Raw genomic sequence first — 21,170 nt, forward strand, 5'->3', positions numbered from 1 at the left:
TGGTTTGGAAGTGTCGTTCGAAATTAAATAATGGTTAATACTCATTGAATCCTCAAACTTTAGCAATAAAACAACCATTTCAACAACTCATGTGCCAGTGTTCAGTGTTTGAACAAGCGGTCAGTGTTTTTAATAAGTGAGTGAGAAAAAAAAAGGGATAAAAACATGGTCGTGTTTCCGGTCGGAAATTAAGTGATATGTTATAAAATGCTATAAAAGCGAAATATTGGGCGAAATGAGTATTGATGCCCATTTATAGTTGACATGCGTCACCAAATGGGGACATGGTTAGAGTTGGTAGTACCATGGAAGGTACTAATCCATGGTAGTACCAGTACTAGTATAGGCGAGGAGGGAGTCCAGAGAGGGAACAGCCAGCATCCCTTTTACGGGAAAACGTGAAATCTCGACGGATTTGTTTCGTTCTCACATGTAATATCAGGTTTTGCGGGCTTCTGAGTTCAAAAATGATGACTAAATCAGCTAAAAAGCAAGCGTTTAGAAACATACCTATGCAGAAGTTGGTTTGCCAGTCCATTTAATCCATTTAACACCTAGGCTACTCTATTGACATTGGTTGTTTATTTCATGGATTTGGCACTTGAGGTAGCTGATAAGCCATGTCGAAAACGTGCACAAAACGACCATTCTGCGCACGTTTTCGACACGGATTAAAAACCAGTTGTAAGCACAAATTTTCATATGATTTATTGAGTAGAAAAAAAAGATTTGTTTCTGGTCGGCATGTGTGTCAGTTTAAAAAAGGACTCTTACAACTTTTTTTCTGGCAAAAATATTGTTAAAAAAAGTGTCATAATTTTTGTGAACATATCAGAACCAGAATTTTTTTTTTTTTTTTTTTGTGGCTTTATACATATACATATACATATACATATACATATACATATACATATACATATACATATACATATACATATACATATATGTATATATATATATATTTTAATTTAATAGAGAGTATTGTTACTGGAATGAGCAGTGATGACAAAGAGGTTCAGGAGGAATTCATACAAAAAGCAGATGAGGAACTAACCAAGGAGCATGTATCTAAGACAGTCAATAGAACAGTGATCAATAAAGATGCATATAAGTATGACACACCAGAACCAGCAGTGAGTTCAATCCACATAGTTTTATGGTCTCAGTTTTGTTTTTGAGTCACACTTGACTATTACAGTGTATATAGGATAAAACAACATAGCTGACTTAATGTGGAAGTCTATTCATGAATTCAAATACCAAAAACTTATCCACTTTCCAATAAATTTGAGCTGGAATTTATTTTCACTGAAAAAACATTTAGGGTGTTTTGTATGGAATTTATTTTCACTGATTTTTGGCAAGTTAAATGTAAAATATAGGAAAAAGGTATATTTGCTGGATTTTATTTTATTCCTTCAGTGAAAATAGTGAAAATTAATTTCAAGCGAAAATAAAGCATTTTACAGTACCTGGAAATGTTATTTCATTTATATGTTTTTAATTGTGGTTCAAAATATGTTTAATTTGCAGCCTTCAGAACCAGATGGACAGGTAGACCAGGATGCATTCTTGAAAAACTTGGAAGCAGACGCACAAGCTAGATATGAAAGAAAACAAGCAAGTAGAAAAAGAGCCACTGTCATTAAAGATAAAGGCAATCTAGCATTTAAAAATGGTGACTTTAAACGAGCTATTGAACTGTACAGTGATGCAATGGACATCATTAAAGATTACTCAGACTTGTTCACCAATAGAGCACAGGTAAAGATTATTTATTATAATTACCAGTATACATCTGACACTGGAAACAATATATCCCAGGAATAACTTTCTTATTTAGAAAATGTGTGTCACCTCAATGTCACATCCATTACAAACAACACTTTTTTAGTTGTTTCGTTCATTAAAACAAGCAGGAAAATAACGTATAATAATAGGTTTATCATGAGAATGCCTCAAAGTATGAACTCAGGCAGTACAGGAATGCATTGACCTCAACTACACGTTAGTCGATAGGATCACCTTACTGCCCTCGTGCATACTTTGTGGTATTCTTGTCATAACCTCATATTATGCACTTACTTGCATCAAATTAAATCCAACATCAGCTTTAAACACAAAGAGGGGAGCAAGTTACTAAGGTTTAGATGTTTGATTATGAGGTCATTATTTGGATCACTTTCTCAAAGTGAGGTCATTATTTAGATCACTGTCTCAAAATGAGATCATTATTTGGATCACTTCTCAAAGTGAGGTCATTATTTAGATTACTGACTCAAAGTGGATCATTAGTTGGATCACTTCTCAAAGTGAGGTCATTATTTAGATTACTGACTCATAGTGAGGTCATTATTTAGATCACTGTCTCAAAGTGTGGTCATTATTTGGATCACTTCTCAAAGTGAGGTGATTATTTAGATCACTGTCTCAAATTAAGGTCATTATTTAGATCACTGTCTCAAAGTGAGATCATTATTTAATTTACTGTCTCAAAGTGAGTTCATTATTTAGATCAATGTCTCAAAGTGAGGTCATTATTTATCAATGTCTCATAGTGAGGTCATTATTGGACATTCACAGTGATCATCATTTGGATGTGACAGGTTATATTAGACATTTGACAGTTAGGGTTTTTTTTTTTTTTTTTATATGCAGGTAAGGTAATAAAACTAATTCTCACATTAGAGTCTATGTATTCTTTTACAGGCATACATCAAAATCAGTGAATATGACAAAGCTATTGAAGACTGTGATTTCGCTATGCGAATAGACGAGAAGTGTGTTAAAGCATACATAACGAAAGGCAGGGCCTATCTAGCTAAAAAGAAGTACACTAAAGCCATCTCAACTTATGAAGAGGTCCTTGAATTTGATCCAAAACAAGAGAAAATAGTGAAAGGTAGCCATCTTAAAATATTTAACATGAATATCTGCATTCTAGAGGTCTGTTTGTTGCAACAGTGTTTATATTATGTTGACATTTCCTTAAAATGCGATGTGTGAGGGTGCACTTCTATTATGTCAGCTGTTAGACTCATGTATGAAGCTCTGTTTAATTGACAAGTATAGTTGATCTGTGGATCTTGGTAACTCAATAAGACACCTGACAACTAGCTGCTCTGACCTATGACCCTGATGTTAGAGATTCTTACACAAGTACGTATGAAGTATAGAGGGCGCTATTGCAAAATTGCATCCAAAAATTATCCTCCATAATATACAAAAATACATTGCGGCAAGTGTTGCATAAAATTTTGTCTGCATTTATGCAACAAACTTTAAAATACATAAATTTAGAAAGTATGCAAATTATTGTGTTAATTAAAGCTTCCCAATGTTTGTCTATTTATGCTGCTTGCCCAATTGCTTTGATACTTGATATGTAGGTACTGTGAGTGGACCTGTATCTGATTTTTATCAATATAATCTATAGTATATTTTTAAACAAATATTTTTGACTCCCATGTGCGAAGCACAAAAAGGGAGTCTTTGCAGTTAGTGTGTCTGTATGTGTGTGTGTATGTGTGTGTGTGTGTGTATGTGTGTCCGTCTGTTCCACTGATATCTCAAGAACCATGCATCAGTTTTTGATGAAACTTGGTGTATAGATGCTCTGGGCCAATGCGCAGATTTGATTAGGTTTTGGTAAAAATCCATGCATATTAATCACCTAATTTGCATGATAATGAGCTGATTTTTAGCTGTTCCATGACTGTTCCACTGATATCTAAAGAACCACTCATTGGATTTTAATGAAACTTGGCACACGGATGCTCCAAACTAATGCACAGATTTGATTAGTTTTGGGTAAAAATCTGTCCAATATTAATTACCTAATTTGCATAATGATTAATCAATTTTCGGCTTTTCCACTGATATCTCAAGTACTAATCATCACATTTCAATAAAACTTGGTACATAGATGTCATAGGACACTGCACAAACCTGATAGTTTTTGGGGTAATATCAGTAGATATTAATTACTTAATTAGCATAATTAATTAATTTTCAACTTTTGATATTTCAAGTAGTAATTGCCACGTTTCAGTGAAACTTGGTACATAGATGTCATAGGACACTGCACAGACCTGATAGTTTTTAGGGTAATATGAGTACATATTAATTACCTAATTTGCATAATTAATTAATTTTCAGCTTTTGATATTTCAAGTAGTAATCATCACATTTCAATGAAAGTTGGTACATAGATGTCATAGGACACTGCACAGACCTGATAGTTTTTAGGGTAATATGAGTACATATTAATTACCTAATTTGCATAATTAATTAATTTTCAGCTTTTGATATTTCAAGTAGAAATTATCACATTTCAATGACACTTGGTACATAGATGTCATAGGACACTTCACAGACCTGATAGTTTTTAGGGTAATATGAGTACATATTAATTACCTAATTTGCATAATTAATTAATTTTCAGCTTTTGATATTTCAAGTAGAAATCATCACATTTCAATGACACTTGGTACATAGATGTCATAGGACACTGCACAGACCTGATAGTTTTTAGGGTAATATGAGTACATATTAATTACCTAATTTGCATAATTAATTAATTTTCAGCTTTTGATATATCAAGTAGTAATCATCATATTTCAATGAGACTTGCTACATAGATCTTCTAGGATTATGCAGAGACCTGATTAGTTTTAAATGGATATTAATTACCTAATTTGCATAATGTTCCTCTGATATATAAAGAACCACAAATTGGATTTTAATGAAACTTTTAAAGAGAACTATGCAGAAACCCAATTAGTTTTTGGTAAATATTTATGCTTATTAATCTCCTAATTAACATAATTAATTAACACTGATATCTCAATTACTGATCATCACATTTGAATAAAATTTGGTACATAAATGCTCTAGAACAATAGACAGGCCTGATTAATTTTGGGTTAAAATTTGTTCATATTAATTCTCTAATTAGCATTATAATTCATATTTTTTTCATAATTAGTTACCTGATTTACATAATTAGTTTTCAGCTTTTCCATCAATATCTCATGTACAAGTAATTTTGAATTAATTTTTAATGTGTCTTCAATACTCTCAGCACACGGGCGTTCTTTCTAAGCTTTCTTTGATTACCTTTTTAAGTAAAAAAAAATAGTTTTGACTTCTTGAAAACTATTTGTCTTTCTAGTTTTTGACTGGGAGGGTTGGGGTTATGTTATCTCATTGAATATTTGACCTCATGGATGTGTTATTGATTTGTAGGTTGATATGTCCTTAACAAACGCAAATTATTTTCGTGTGCATGCGCTGTAGTTAGTGTAGTGAATGTTCATTGCTTGATGACAACAATATTCTTACCAGACACACGAGTTCTTTTGACCACCTAGTTGTTTGTTATTCTTTCTTTTCAGAATATATTGCTGCAGCAAAATTAGCCAAAGCTGCTGCAAAAGCAGAAAAAAAAGTTGAACTTTTATACGAAAAAGGCAATGAAGAAATCCAAACTATTGCTGAACTTTTGAAAAAAATAAAAAAAGAAGACCAACCAGCTTTGTATTATACTGGTGGTTGCCAGTTGTTGGTGCCTATGTTGAAGGATAGTAAGTTAAAAATGGATTAAGCACTCTCCAACAAACATTATCTATTTCGGAAATGTGGGTATATTTTCGTATTGGGAATTCAATTAAAGCATATGCAAAGGAAAATTTCGCCAAATGTATGAGAAAGTGATGGCACATTTGGTGTAAATCCCTTGGTCATCATAATTACAGTACAAGTTAAAATAGAAATTGAAATTGCCATATGTGACTCGTTATAAAGGCTTTTGGCTTTGTGAGACCTCATAGAGTTCAATTTCTGATTCCCAAATTGATAGCGTTTCCGTTTATTGTCTATGCGCTTGTGACCTGATAAAAATAAAAAAATAAAATAATATGTAAAAAAAATTTATGGCTCTAATGGGTTTATAATTTATACATCTTAAAAGTTTATTCCCAGATTCTGAAAAATACAATATACTGAAAAGTCTCACCAGTCTTCACTGCACAGTAAATATGTGTAATAATGTTTTTACTTTTTTTCTATGTTTCAGAAATGTCTTGTACATTATTTAGAACACATGGTGGGTTTTCCATCATCTCCAGCAATGAAGTGATCATCAGGTAGGTATCAAACTATGTGACATTGCATTTTGTTGCACCCATGTGTACATCCAAAGCTGTATCTCAGATTTACTTTGACCAATTTTCGTCAAACCTTGCACATATTTAACACCTAGTCTGATACATATACCGCGTTAGCGCCCAGGGGCCTTAACTCAGAAAAGTATGATTTTTAGGGGTGGGCATTTACCCGAGCACTCCCCTTGAAAAAATTTGCAAATCAAAAATTTGATTCATTGTGTGACAGATTACGTCTTTGAGGGAAAATCAAATTACAAAATTAGTTGAGTCGTCATTGATTTTCACAATGAAGAAACAGAAATGATCAAAAAAATATGCACATTTTATTACAATATTAATTACGTACCACCAGAATTCACAAAATTAAAAACATTTGAGTCTGTTGGAACACAGTGGAAGTCAAAATTGTCATATTATCTCCACTGACGAAGGTGTTGAATTGTACGCAAACTTTTGATGAAAATCACTTTCCGCCACGATGCATTTGCAGATTTGACCTGCAGCAGCGTCGTTTGACCTAATGGGTCAAGTTGGTTATTAACCAATCAGAATGCTGTGTTGTAGTGACGCATTTCTTCGGAAATTTCCGAAGACTTTCCGGTAACGCAATGCGGAAGTGAATTATCGATGTCGAAGTATGATCTGTTGGAATTGATTTCAGCGAATAAACGACATGGTTTTTCCAAAAAACTAGTAACTAGCCATTTTTGAGAGGTAAACTGAATATGACATGAAATATTTACCGCATTTTATACTTGTATTAACAGGTCATCGTCGGAGCGTAGTTTAACCACGGTTACCGTATTCTACGCATTCACAACATGTTCACAGCGGTTGATATCCACGCTGTATCGTATAAAAATGATTACCAAGATTCGTTACGCAAGAGCAAGTTTTAAATTAGTTGCATGCCGAATATGACCCTAAATATAAAAATTGTGCAAAAGTGGGGGTGGCCGCTTGCCCGGGCATGGGTGCTAACGCGGTCGAGTACGGTACATGTACGAGGAATTCGATTGGCTCAAATATGGCAGACTGGTGGCCATTTTTTTTATACCAGTACTCTAAAATCATGTCCAGAACCAGATATCTGTCTGTGTTGGCCGATTTACTTCAAACTTGGTGGAAGCATTCACCATTATGGGCTGTTGATTGTGATTGAGTTTCAGCTCTGATTGACAAATTACAGCATCTTCAAGTCACATTTAAAATTGTTAAATTAAAATCAAAATTCTATGTGAAGCTTTCTTGTTTCACATGTCATCAGATAGCCCAAATGTCTATAATGACATCGTATATATGTTAATATTGTGATAAACATCCACCTCTTGCGTTTTTTCTATTCTCTGCCTTTAGGCTACTTCTAACATAACATGATATGATAATTCATAATATATTTTGTATTCAAGTGAACTGTGAATGTGAAACCTATTGTACTTCTTCAGATAGTTGTGCTCAGCATGGAACCTATTAAACTCCTCAAGTTAGCTGTGTTTAGCATGGAACCTATTAAACTCCTCAAGTTAGCTGTGTTTAGCATGGAACCTATTATACTCCTTAAGTTAGCTGTGTTTAGTATGGAACCTATTGAACTCCTTAAGTTTGTTGTATTTAGTATGGAACCTATTAAGGTCCTTAAGTTAGTTGTGTTCAGCATGGAACCTATTAAACTCCTTAAGTTAGCTATGTTTAGTATGGAACCTATTAAGCTCTTTAAGTTAGTTGTGTTTAGCATGAACCTATTACACTTCGTAAAGTAGTTGTGTTTAGCATGGAACCTATTAAACTCCTTAAGTTAGTTGTGTTTAGCATGGAACCTATTAAACTCCTTAAGTTAGCTATGTTTAGTATGGAACCTATTAAGCTCTTTAAGTTAGTTGTGTTTAGCATGAACCTATTACACTTCGTAAAGTAGTTGTGTTTAGCATGGAACCTATTAAACTCCTTAAGTTAGTTGTGTTTAGCATGGAACCTATTAAACTCCTTAAGTTAGCTATGTTTAGTATGGAACCTATTAAACTTCTTAGGTTAGTTGTGTTTAGCATGAACCTATTACACTTCGTAAAGTAGTTGTGTTTAGCATGGAACCTATTAAACTCCTTAAGTTAGTTGTGTTTAGCATGGAACCTATTAAACTTCTTAGGTTAATTGTGTTTAGCATGCAACCTATTAAACTTCTTAAGTTAGTTGTGTTTAATATGGAACTTATTAAACTCCTTAAATTAGTTGTTTAGCATGAACCTATTAAACTTCTGAAGTTTGTTGTGTTTAGCATGCAATCTATTATACTACCTAAGTTAGTTGTGTTTAGCATGGAAACCATTAAACTCCTTAAGTTAGTTGTGTTTAGCATGGAACCTATTAAACTTCTTAGGTTAGTGGTGTTTAGCATGAACCTATTACACTTCGTAAAGTACTTGTGTTTAGCATGGAACCTATTAAACTCCTTAAGTTAGTTGTGTTTAGCATGAACCTATTAAACTCCTTAAATTAGTTGTGTTTAGCATGAACCTATTAAACTCCTTAAGTTAGTTGTTTTTAGCATTCAACCTATTAAGCTTCCTAAGTTAGTTGTGTTTAGCATGGAACCTATTAAACTCCTTAAGTTAGTTATGTCTAGCATGGAACCTATTAAGCTCCCTAAGTTAGATTGTGTTTAGCATGGAAACCATTAAACTCCTTAAGTTAGTTGTGTTTAGCATGGAAACCATTAAACTCCTTAAGTTAGTTATGTTTAGCATGCAACCTATTAAGCTCTTTAGGTTAGTTATGTTTAGCATGCAACCTATTAAGCTCCCTAAGTTGTGTTTAGCATGGAAATCATTAAACTCCTTAAGTTAGTTGTGTTTAGCATGGAACCTATTAAACTCCTTAAGTTAGTTATGTTTAGCATGCAACCTATTAAGCTCCTTAAGTTAGTTGTGTTTAGCATGGAACCTATTATACTCCTTAAGTTAGTTGTGTTTAGCATGTTTCAAAGATGGATGCAAAACAATGTCATATGCTGGGATTACAGGATGTCCAGATAATAAATGAATTAGTTGGGTTCTGATTCACATAACTTGTGAACACTGTTATAGTTACAGTTACTGCTTTTTTGGTTCATGGCTCATTCTAATAGATATGGTAGACTTTCAAATTATTTAATAAGTAATACAACTTAAGTTAAAGACATTTTGTCATATTTCTATTAAATATAAATTAATAAGAGGTAACGTAACGTATTTGATCACATATGTCTGATTGAATGTGCCTCTATATGATATATACATGTACATAGTTACGGTTCATAATTATGTGATTAAAATGTGACATTTTTTCCAAATATGGAAATTATCTGTAATGAATTCAAAATACTATTACTGTTAATGTGGAGTAATTATCAGTATTATAGAACAGTGGCAAGTAATTATAAGTATTATAGAACAGTGGCAAGTAATTATCAGTATTATAGAACAGTGGCAAGTAATTATCAGTATTATAGAACAGTGGCAAGTAATTATCAGTATTATAGAACAGTGGCAAGTAATTATCAGTATTATAGAACAGTGGGAAGTAATTATCAGTATTATAGAACAGTGGGAAGTAATTATCAGTATTATAGAACAGTGGGAAGTAATTATCAGTATTATAGAACAGTGGCAAGTAATTATCAGTATTATAGAACAGTGGCAAGTAATTATCAGTATTATAGAACAGTGGCAAGTAATTATCAGTATATAGAACGGTGGCAAGTAATTATCAGTATTATAGAACAGTGGCAAGTAATTTAGATGCTCACCAGACGTCACCAATTAACTGTACATTTTTTCAAAATAAGTTTGTTCAATCATTTCAGACAAAACCCTATATGTTTTCAGTTAAGTTTACACACAAAATATGGCAAAGTAGAAACATCCCATGACATTATAATTGCTATTATAACAAATTGTCCTAAGCTTATTTTGAGAGAACTAAACCCCTACCCGGTCTTCTCCATGCTCGCGTTTCCTGTCAATACACCGACTGCCTGAGCTGAAAAGCAAAATGTGTATTGATTCCAACAAAATGAAAATTTGCATGTTGATTTTCACAAATGTTAAATTTAATTTTTTATTCAGATGCATGACTATGTCAGACAACTTATCATCAGAGCAAGTTGACTTATGTTCCACGGTTTTGGATCTTTACACAGCATCTTGTAAAAATATTGGTAAGAAAATAAGTATACCATATTTGCTTTATTAGTAGCATATGTAAATGAAAGGTAAAAATGAGTCATATTTTAAGGATTCATCTACAATAAATAGTGTTGTATAATCTGTATTAAAACCGTGGCTTCTATTAAAATAGTATTTTGCAACAGAAGGGATGCAGCTTCTATTAGAGCATCAACACATATGAGAAATGGTGAATTTTTGGTTCTCAGTTATTCAAAAATGTGGGTGCGGCTTCTTTTACGGTATTTTCTATTGGAGATGTACTTCTAATAGAGCAACTATTGTGTGTGTTATTAAAAGCCAATTAAAAAAAACAAAATGGTGTCAGTATAATTACTGGCACATGTATGTAAGTTTTTTATTTTTATTTTGTCAATGAGCTGCACTCTTTTTTTTTGCTATAACTTAATTGCGGTTCAACTTTATATATATGTATAGATAAGTTAATTTTTATGATGAATTTAATTAAAAGAAAGTATTTGAAATCAAAAATTACAAAATATGTATATGTGATTTCGGAAAACTCAATCCACTGTAGGTTTTTATTTGAATCCACATTGTTCATTTTCAGAAGAGAATCAAAAAGTGCTTTCAGAGATGCCAGAATTATTAGATAAGTGTATGGATATGTTGGAGACTTCACAATACCCACAGATCACGGAGGCATGTGTAGTTTTTATGTATACCATGTCTCAGAATGATGTTGGTAAAAAAGCCATAGTCAACAAACTAGACATTGTGAGGTCAGTAGATGTTTGTTTGATATATTATAGATGTACCTTGTGTGATTTATTGATCTGGACGTATATTTATTAAATGTGGGCATTATATCTATTACCCCACACTATCGAGCGAGTGTTTTTTAATGACACTTTAACAAAATTACAAAACTGAAAGATTCAGCATTTAGTTGTTACACAGCAGTGAGCATATGTTAATTTACATAAATACAAATTATGTATTGTAAGCTTTGCCATTCGCTCATGAATAATTCAAAGCGTATCACTTCACATTGAAATGAACCTTTTTCCTACTTTCCCCGTCTCCTCCAATGGAAATGGCGATAGTCTATCTGCTGTGGTTGTGGGTTTAAACTTGCCCAACATTTTCAATAATTAAGGATAATCCCCCTCTGTCTTATCATCTCCAGACGTTGCACTGAGACAATAGTGACACAGTCTTAACCAAGGGGGAATTAAGGTTTGATTTACATTAGCAGTTTACAAAATATGTTACTGCATCATGTAATTATTTTCTGGACAAATATTATGTAAAATGTTTGACTTTCAGCCTCAAATGTAAAAAACACCTGTCTATAAATACAGACTATTTTACTGGAATTGCTTTATTGGCTGCTATACCACACATTTGACTGTACATAATATGTAAACCTGGCCCTGAACCTTGTGCATCTTTAGTCAAGGTGCAACATTCAGAGCTGGCAAAGAAATAGGGTTCTTCTTAACTATTGAAAAAGCAGGCCAATAAAAGGGTTCTAACCCACAACATCAATCACAACAAGTAGGAATAACTGAGTTATTGTGGATACCAATTTAGTTTCTCCATAAATATATGCATTAGAATGGTTCTGTCAATGTCATATGATATGCGTTGAATTATAAATGAGTAAATGACGAAGCATTCAATAGACTTTTGTATTTAAATTCTATCATTTTATTTCATTTATCATTTCAACCCAAACAACTATGTAAATCTTGTAAACTAATGACCACCTGTTGAATTTCCTTCCTGAATACAGTAATTGCTATTACTGTAAAATCTGTATTAGAAGCTGCGGCTTTTATTAAATGGTACAATGCAACAGGAGGGGATGCGGCTTTTATTAGAGCATCTACACATATGAGAAAGGGTGAATTTTTAGTTGTCAATTGTTAAAAAAGAATGGGTATGGCTTCTATTAGGGATGCAGCTTCTAATACAGACTTTACGGTGCTACATGTATAAAGTTATGTATACTGTCACAAATTTTCGTTACCTTTCTATGCAATGCCAAACAAAATGCATTTCAGAAAGCTTAAAACGTCTGTTTTTTTAACCACTCAGTAAATAGTATGAAATATTCCTTCTACCTGAAACTGTGAATTCAGCATGGGTCCCATGCTACATTGTATGCATAGCAACATGTATATATGTGGGTCAAATATGGTGTGTACCAGTATTTTCACATAATTTTAATGCATTCAAATGTGGTTGAAATGATATCATGTACTGTAAATACTTTATTTTATCTGGTATTAATTTTTGCTGAAAATACTTTTTGAGTGTTTTGAATGGAATTTTGAATGTTTTTCTCTGAGTTTTGAGGAAAATGTAAAATGTAGAATGTAAAATATAGGTAAAAAGATATATTCGCTGTATTTTATTTTCACTGTATCATTCCTTCAGCAAAAATAAAGTATTTTACAGTATTACATTCAATGTTTATACAAACAACGTGTTGCATACAACACATATCGGCAATCATTTCCCTTTGAAATACATTAATGGAATTTGTTATTTTCATCGATAGTTACAAAATCAGCAATAATATCATTTATTTTTATAATGCTACTTACAGATTAATACAAAGTTTATTTGAACTCATAATGGCATCCAGCAAAGTATCAAAGGAAGCGGTTGACACATTAACTAATCTAGCAACAGAAAAAAGGTGAATAGTTTAACTTTTCTTGTTTGAATTTCTTCACTTTTTTCTTATATTCTTCAATATTTCTGGAAATCAACCCTAATGTTGGAGCCAACAGACAAAATTTAAGTCAATTTTTAGATTTTATTCAAAACAATTGGCTAATTTTGTCCCAATCTTCTGAAAGAAAATACAAACTATAAACAGGACTATTTTTTGAATTTGTGGTGAAAAGGTTAAGGAAAATTTACATTTATTGTACGCCCAGCACTGAAAACAATAATAGAACTTGCTGTTTTATTGAAGGTCACATCAACATCCACTATACATTGGTCTATAATCCTACTATTTTCATGCATACTAAACAGGTTTTGTGTTAAACATTTTACGAGTGTTACGTTACGTCATTTGTATGGCATATAGTAATTCATATATAAAATTGAGAGATGCAGTTGTTATAAAGATTGAAATTACTTTAAAACAATATTTTTGTCATTTTAGATTTCTTCACAAAGTTTATGCTAGAATTAAGGATCCAGTTCTACCATTGATAGAAAAACTTTTGGTGAGAATTAATTTCATACTGTTTTTTTGTGCAAGCAGAATTGTGCTACAGTGGGTAAATTTTGTGTTTTGCCATTGCTTACATACTCTGGTATAAAAATATGTGTACAACTGATAGTAACATGGATACAACTGACAATCACATGGTACAACTGACAATCACATGGTACAACTGACAATCACATGGGTACAACTGACAATCACATGGTACAACTGACAATTACATGGGTACAGCTGACAATAATATGTGTACAACTGACAATTACATGTGTACTACTGACAATTACATGGGTACAACTGACAATAACATGGGTACAACTGACAATCACATGGTACAACTGACAATCACATGGGTACAACTGACAATCACATGGGTACAACTGACAATCACATGGTACAACTGACAATCACATGGTACAACTGACAATCACATGGTACAACTGACAATCACATGGGTACAACTGACAATCACATGGGTACAACTGACAATAACATGTGTACAACTGACAATTACATGTGTACTACTGACAATTACATGGGTACAACTGACAATTACATGTGTACTACTGACAATTACATGGTACAACTGACAATTACATGCGTACAACTGACAATCACATGGTACAACTGACAATCACATGGTACAACTGACAATCACATGGTACAACTGACAATCACATAGGTACAACTGACAATCACATAGGTATAACTGACAATTACATGGTACAACTGACAATTACATGGGTGCAACTGACAATAACATGGGTACAACTGACAATCACATGGTACAACTGACAATTACATGGGTACAACTGACAATAACATAGGTACAACTGACAATTACATGTGTACTACTGACAATTACATGGGTACAACTGACAATTACATGTGTACTACTGACAATTACATGGGTACAACTGACAATAACATGGGTACAACTGACAATTACATGGGTGCAACTGACACTTTCATGGGTACAACTGACAATAACATGTGTACTACTGACAATTACATGGGTACAACTGACAATAATATGTGTACAATTGACAATCACATGGGTACAACTGATAATTACATGGGTACAACCAGAGGTACTTAGTACATTACTTGGGGTTTACAACTACGGTGACATGATACCAAGATCCCGCTACAATCTCGCTCTCGCATAAACGTTCCAACTCAAAAAATATGCATATGCACATGCCCGAGGTAACTGGGATATTGGGATGTCCAGGTGGATCGAAATAGCTGCTCACAATGTGACGGATTACGATAACTATATTTACATGGGTACAACTGACAATTACATGGCTACAGCTAACAATAATATGTGTACAACTGACAATTACATGGCTATAACTGATAATTACATGGGTACAACTGACAATTACATGGGTACAACTGACAATTACATGGGTACAACTAACAATTACATGGGTACAACTGACAATAATATGTGTTCAACTAACAATCACATGGTACAACTGACAATCACATGGTACAACTGACAATTACATGGGTACAACTGACAATTACATGGTACAACTGACAATTACATGGTACAACTGACAATTACATGCGTACAACTGACAATTACATGCGTACAACTGACAATCACATGCGTACAACTGACAATCACATGGTACAACTGACAATCACATGGTACAACTGACAATCACATAGGTACAACTGACAATTACATGGGTACAACTGACAATTACATGGTACAACTGACAATTACATGGGTGCAACTGACAATAACATGGGTACAACTGACAATCACATGGTACAACTGACAATCACATGGTACAACTGACAATCACATGGTACAACTGACAATTACATGTGTACAACTGACAATCACATGGTACAACTGACAATCACATGGTACAACTGACAATCACATGGTACAACTGACAATTACATGCGTACAACTGACAATCACATGCATACAACTGACAATCACATGGTACAACTGACAATCACATGGTACAACTGACAATCACATAGGTACAACTGACAATTACATGGTACAACTGACAATTACATGGGTGCAACTGACAATAACATGGGTACAACTGACAATCACATGGTACAACTGACAATTACATGGTACAACTGACAATTACATGGTACAACTGACAATTACATGGTACAACTGACAATTATATGGTACAACTGACAATTACATGGGTGCAACTGACAATTACATGGTACAACTGACAATTACATGGGTACAACTGACAATTACAAGGGTACTACTGACAATTACATGGGTACAACTGACAATAATATGTGTACAATTGACAATCACATGGGTACAACTGATAATTACATGGGTACAACCAGAGGTACTTAGTACATTACTTGGGGTTTGCAACTACGGTGACATGATACCAAGATCCCGCTACAATCTCGCTCTCGCATAAACGTTCCAACTCAAAAAATATGCATATGCACATGCCCGAGGTAACTGGGATATTGGGATGTCCATGTGGATCGAAATAGCTGCTCACAATATGACGGATTACGATAACTATATTTACATGGGTACAACTGACAATTACATGGGTACAGCTGACAATAATATGTGTACAACTGACAATTACATGGCTATAACTGATAATTACACGGTACAACTGACAATTACATGGGTACAACTGACAATTACATGGATACAACTAACAATTACATGGGTACAACTGACAATAATATGTGTTCAACTAACAATCACATGGTACAACTGACAATCACATGGTACAACTGACAATTACATGGGTACAACTGACAATTACATGGTACAACTGACAATTACATGGTACAACTGGCAATTACATGGTACAACTGACAATTACATGCGTACAACTGACAATCACATGGTACAACTGACAATCACATGGTACAACTGACAATCACATGGTACAACTGACAATCACATAGGTACAACTGACAATTACATGGTACAACTGACAATTACATGGGTGCAACTGACAATAACATGGGTACAACTGACAATCACATGGGTACAACTGACAATCACATGGTACAACTGACAATCACATGGTACAACTGACAATCACATAGGTACAACTGACAATTACATGGTACAACTGACAATTACATGGGTGCAACTGACAATAACATGGGTACAACTGACAATCACATGGGTACAACTGACAATCACATGGTACAACTGACAATCACATGGTACAACTGACAATCACATGGGTACAACTGACAATTACATGGTACAACTGACAATTACATGGTACAACTGACAATTACATGGTACAACTGACAATTACATGGGTGCAACTGACAATAACATGGGTACAACTGATAATCACATGGGTACAACTGACAATCACATAGGTACAACTGACAATTACATGGTACAACTGACAATTACATGGGTACAACTGACAATAACATGTGTACTACTGACAATTACATGGGTACAACTGACAATTACATGTGTACTACTGACAATTACATGGTACAACTGACAATCACATGGTACAACTGACAATCACATAGGTACAACTGACAATTACATGGTACAACTGACAATTACATGGGTACAACTGACAATAACATGTGTACAACTGACAATTACATGTGTACTACTGACAATTACATGGGTACAACTGACAATTACATGTGTACTACTGACAATTATATGGTACAACTGACAATCACATGGTACAACTGACAATCACATAGGTACAACTGACAATCACATAGGTACAACTGACAATTACATGTGTACTACTGACAATTACATGGGTACAACTGACAATCACATAGGTACAACTGACAATTACATGGTACAACTGACAATTACATGTGTACAACTGACAATTACATGTGTACAACTGACAATTACATGTGTACTACTGACAATTACATGGTACAACTGACAATCACATGGTACAACTGACAATCACATGGTACAACTGACAATCACATGGTACAACTGACAATCACATGGTACAACTGACAATCACATAATAGGTACAACTGACAATCACATAGGTACAACTGACAATTACATGGTACAACTGACAATTACATGGGTGCAACTGACAATAACATGGGTACAACTGACAATCACATGCGTACAACTGACAATCACATGGTACAACTGACAATCACATGGTACAACTGACAATCACATGGTACAACTGACAATCACATAGGTACAACTGACAATTACATGGTACAACTGACAATTACATGGGTGCAACTGACAATAACATGGGTACAACTGACAATCACATGGTACAACTGACAATTACATGGGTACAACTGACAATTACATGTGTACTACTGACAATTACATGGGTACAACTGACAATAACATGGGTACAACTGACAATTACATGGGTGCAACTGACACTTTCATGGGTACAACTGACAATAACATGTGTACTACTGACAATTACATGGGTACAACTGACAATAATATGTGTACAATTGACAATCATATGGGTACAACTGATAATTACATGGGTACAACCAGAGGTACTTAGTACATTACTTGGGGTTTACAACTACGGTGACATGATACCAAGATCCCGCTACAATCTCGCTCTCGCATAAACGTTCCAACTCAAAAAATATGCATATGCACATGCCCGAGGTAACTGGGATATTGGGATGTCCAGGTGGATCGAAATAGCTGCTCACAATATGACGGATTACGATAACTATATTTACATGGGTACAACTGACAATTACATGGCTACAGCTGACAATAATATGTGTACAACTGACAATTACATGGCTATAACTGATAATTACATGGGTACAACTGACAATTACATGGGTACAACTGACAATTACATGGGTACAACTAACAATTACATGGGTACAACTGACAATAATATGTGTTCAACTAACAATCACATGGTACAACTGACAATCACATGGTACAACTGACAATTACATGGGTACAACTGACAATTACATGGTACAACTGACAATTACATGGTACAACTGACAATTACATGCGTACAACTGACAATCACATGCGTACAACTGACAATCACATGGTACAACTGACAATCACATGGTACAACTGACAATCACATGGTACAACTGACAATCACATAGGTACAACTGACAATTACATGGTACAACTGACAATTACATGGGTGCAACTGACAATAACATGGGTACAACTGACAATCACATGGTACAACTGACAATCACATGGTACAACTGACAATCACATGGTACAACTGACAATTACATGGTACAACTGACAATTACATGGTACAACTGACAATTACATGGTACAACTGACAATTATATGGTACAACTGACAATTACATGGGTGCAACTGACAATTACATGGTACAACTGACAATTACATGGTACAACTGACAATTACATGGGTACAACTGACAATAATATGTGTACAATTGACAATCACATGGGTACAACTGACAATTACATGGGTACAACTGACAATTACATGGTACAACTGACAATCACATGGTACAACTGACAATTACATGGTACAACTGACAATTACATGGGTACAACTGACAATAATTTGTGTTCAACTAACAATCACATGGTACGACTGACAATCACATGGTACAACTGACAATTACATGGGTACAACTGACAATTACATGGTACAACTGACAATTACATGGTGCAACTGACAATTACATGCGTACAACTGACAATTACATGGTACAACTGACAATCACATGGTACAACTGACAATCACATGGTACAACTGACAATCACATGGTATAACTGACAATCACATAGGTACAACTGACAATTACATGGTACAACTGACAATTACATGGGTGCAACTGACAATAACATGGGTACAACTGACAATCACATGGGTACAACTGACAATCACATGGTACAACCTACAATCACATGGTACAACTGACAATCACATAGGTACAACTGACAATTACATGGTACAACTGACAATTACATGGGTGCAACTGACAATAACATGGGTACAACTGACAATCACATGCGTACAACTGACATTCACATGGTACAACTGACAATTACATGTGTACTACTGACAATTACATGGGTACAACTGACAATCACATAGGTACAACTGACAATTACATGGTACAACTGACAATTACATGGTACAACTGACATCTACATGGGTGCAACTGACAATTACATGGTACAACTGACAATAACATGGGTTCAACTAACAATCACATGGTACAACTGACAATAACATGGTACAACTGACAATTACATGAGTGCAACTGACAATTACATGGTACAACTGACAATTACATGGGTACAACTGACAATAATATGTGTACAATTGACAATCACATGGGTACAACTGACAATTACATGGGTACAACTGACAATTACATGGTACAACTGACAATCACATGGTACAACTGACAATTACATGGTACAACTGACAATTACATGGGTACAACTGACAATAATATGTGTTCAACTAACAATCACATGGTACGACTGACAATCACATGGTACAACTGACAATTACATGGGTACAACTGACAATTACATGGTACAACTGACAATTACATGGTACAACTGACAATTACATGCGTACAACTGACAATAACATGGTACAACTGACAATCACATGGTACAACTGACAATCACATGGTACAACTGACAATCACATGGTACAACTGACAATCACATGGTACAACTGACAATTACATGGGTGCAACTGACAATAACATGGGTACAACTGACAATCACATGGGTACAACTGACAATCACATGGGTACAACTGACAATCACATGGTACAACTGACAATCACATGGTACAACTGACAATCACATAGGTACAACTGACAATTACATGGTACAACTGACAATTACATGGGTGCAACTGACAATAACATGGGTACAACTGACAATCACATGCGTACAACTGACATTCACATGGTACAACTGACAATTACATGTGTACTACTGACAATTACATGGGTACAACTGACAATCACATAGGTACAACTGACAATTACATGGTACAACTGACAATTACATGGTACAACTGACATCTACATGGGTGCAACTGACAATTACATGGTACAACTGACAATAACATGGGTTCAACTAACAATCACATGGTACAACTGACAATAACATGGTACAACTGACAATTACATGGGTTCAACTGACAATTACATGGTACAACTGACAATTACATGGTACAACTGACAATTACATGCGTACAACTGACAATCACATGGTACAACTGACAATCACATGGTACAACTGACAATCACATGGTACAACTGACAATCACATAGGTACAACTGACAATTACATGGTACAACTGACAATTACATGGGTGCAACTGACAATAACATGGGTACAACTGACAATCACATGCGTACAACTGACAATCACATGGTACAACTGACAATTACATGTGTACTACTGACAATTACATGGGTACAACTGACAATCACATAGGTACAACTGATAATTACATGGTACAACTGACACCTACATGGTACAACTGACAATTACATGGTACAACTGACAATAACATGGGTACAACTGACAATTACATGGTACAACTGACAATAACATGGG

At 34.4% G+C, this 21,170-nt stretch overlaps 1 protein-coding gene across 1 annotated transcript in view; it reads left to right on the plus strand.

The window, feature by feature from the left end:
* LOC102805441 (tetratricopeptide repeat protein 12-like) overlaps window positions 1-21,170 on the plus strand; it is a 76,989-nt gene that overhangs the window by 7,045 nt on the left and 48,774 nt on the right. Inside the window, exons 2-10 of the mRNA XM_085493537.1 lie at window positions 976-1,133; window positions 1,534-1,764; window positions 2,710-2,902; window positions 5,397-5,585; window positions 6,077-6,146; window positions 10,268-10,359; window positions 10,938-11,109; window positions 12,945-13,037; window positions 13,515-13,578. Of these exons, the coding sequence (XP_085349663.1) occupies window positions 976-1,133; window positions 1,534-1,764; window positions 2,710-2,902; window positions 5,397-5,585; window positions 6,077-6,146; window positions 10,268-10,359; window positions 10,938-11,109; window positions 12,945-13,037; window positions 13,515-13,578 (1,262 nt within the window). The remainder of the gene's footprint in view (window positions 1-975; window positions 1,134-1,533; window positions 1,765-2,709; window positions 2,903-5,396; window positions 5,586-6,076; window positions 6,147-10,267; window positions 10,360-10,937; window positions 11,110-12,944; window positions 13,038-13,514; window positions 13,579-21,170) is intronic.

This window comes from Saccoglossus kowalevskii, chromosome 19 (genome assembly GCF_978046115.1).
Source record: "Saccoglossus kowalevskii chromosome 19, keSacKowa6.1, whole genome shotgun sequence".
NCBI classification, from domain to species: domain Eukaryota; kingdom Metazoa; phylum Hemichordata; class Enteropneusta; family Harrimaniidae; genus Saccoglossus; species Saccoglossus kowalevskii.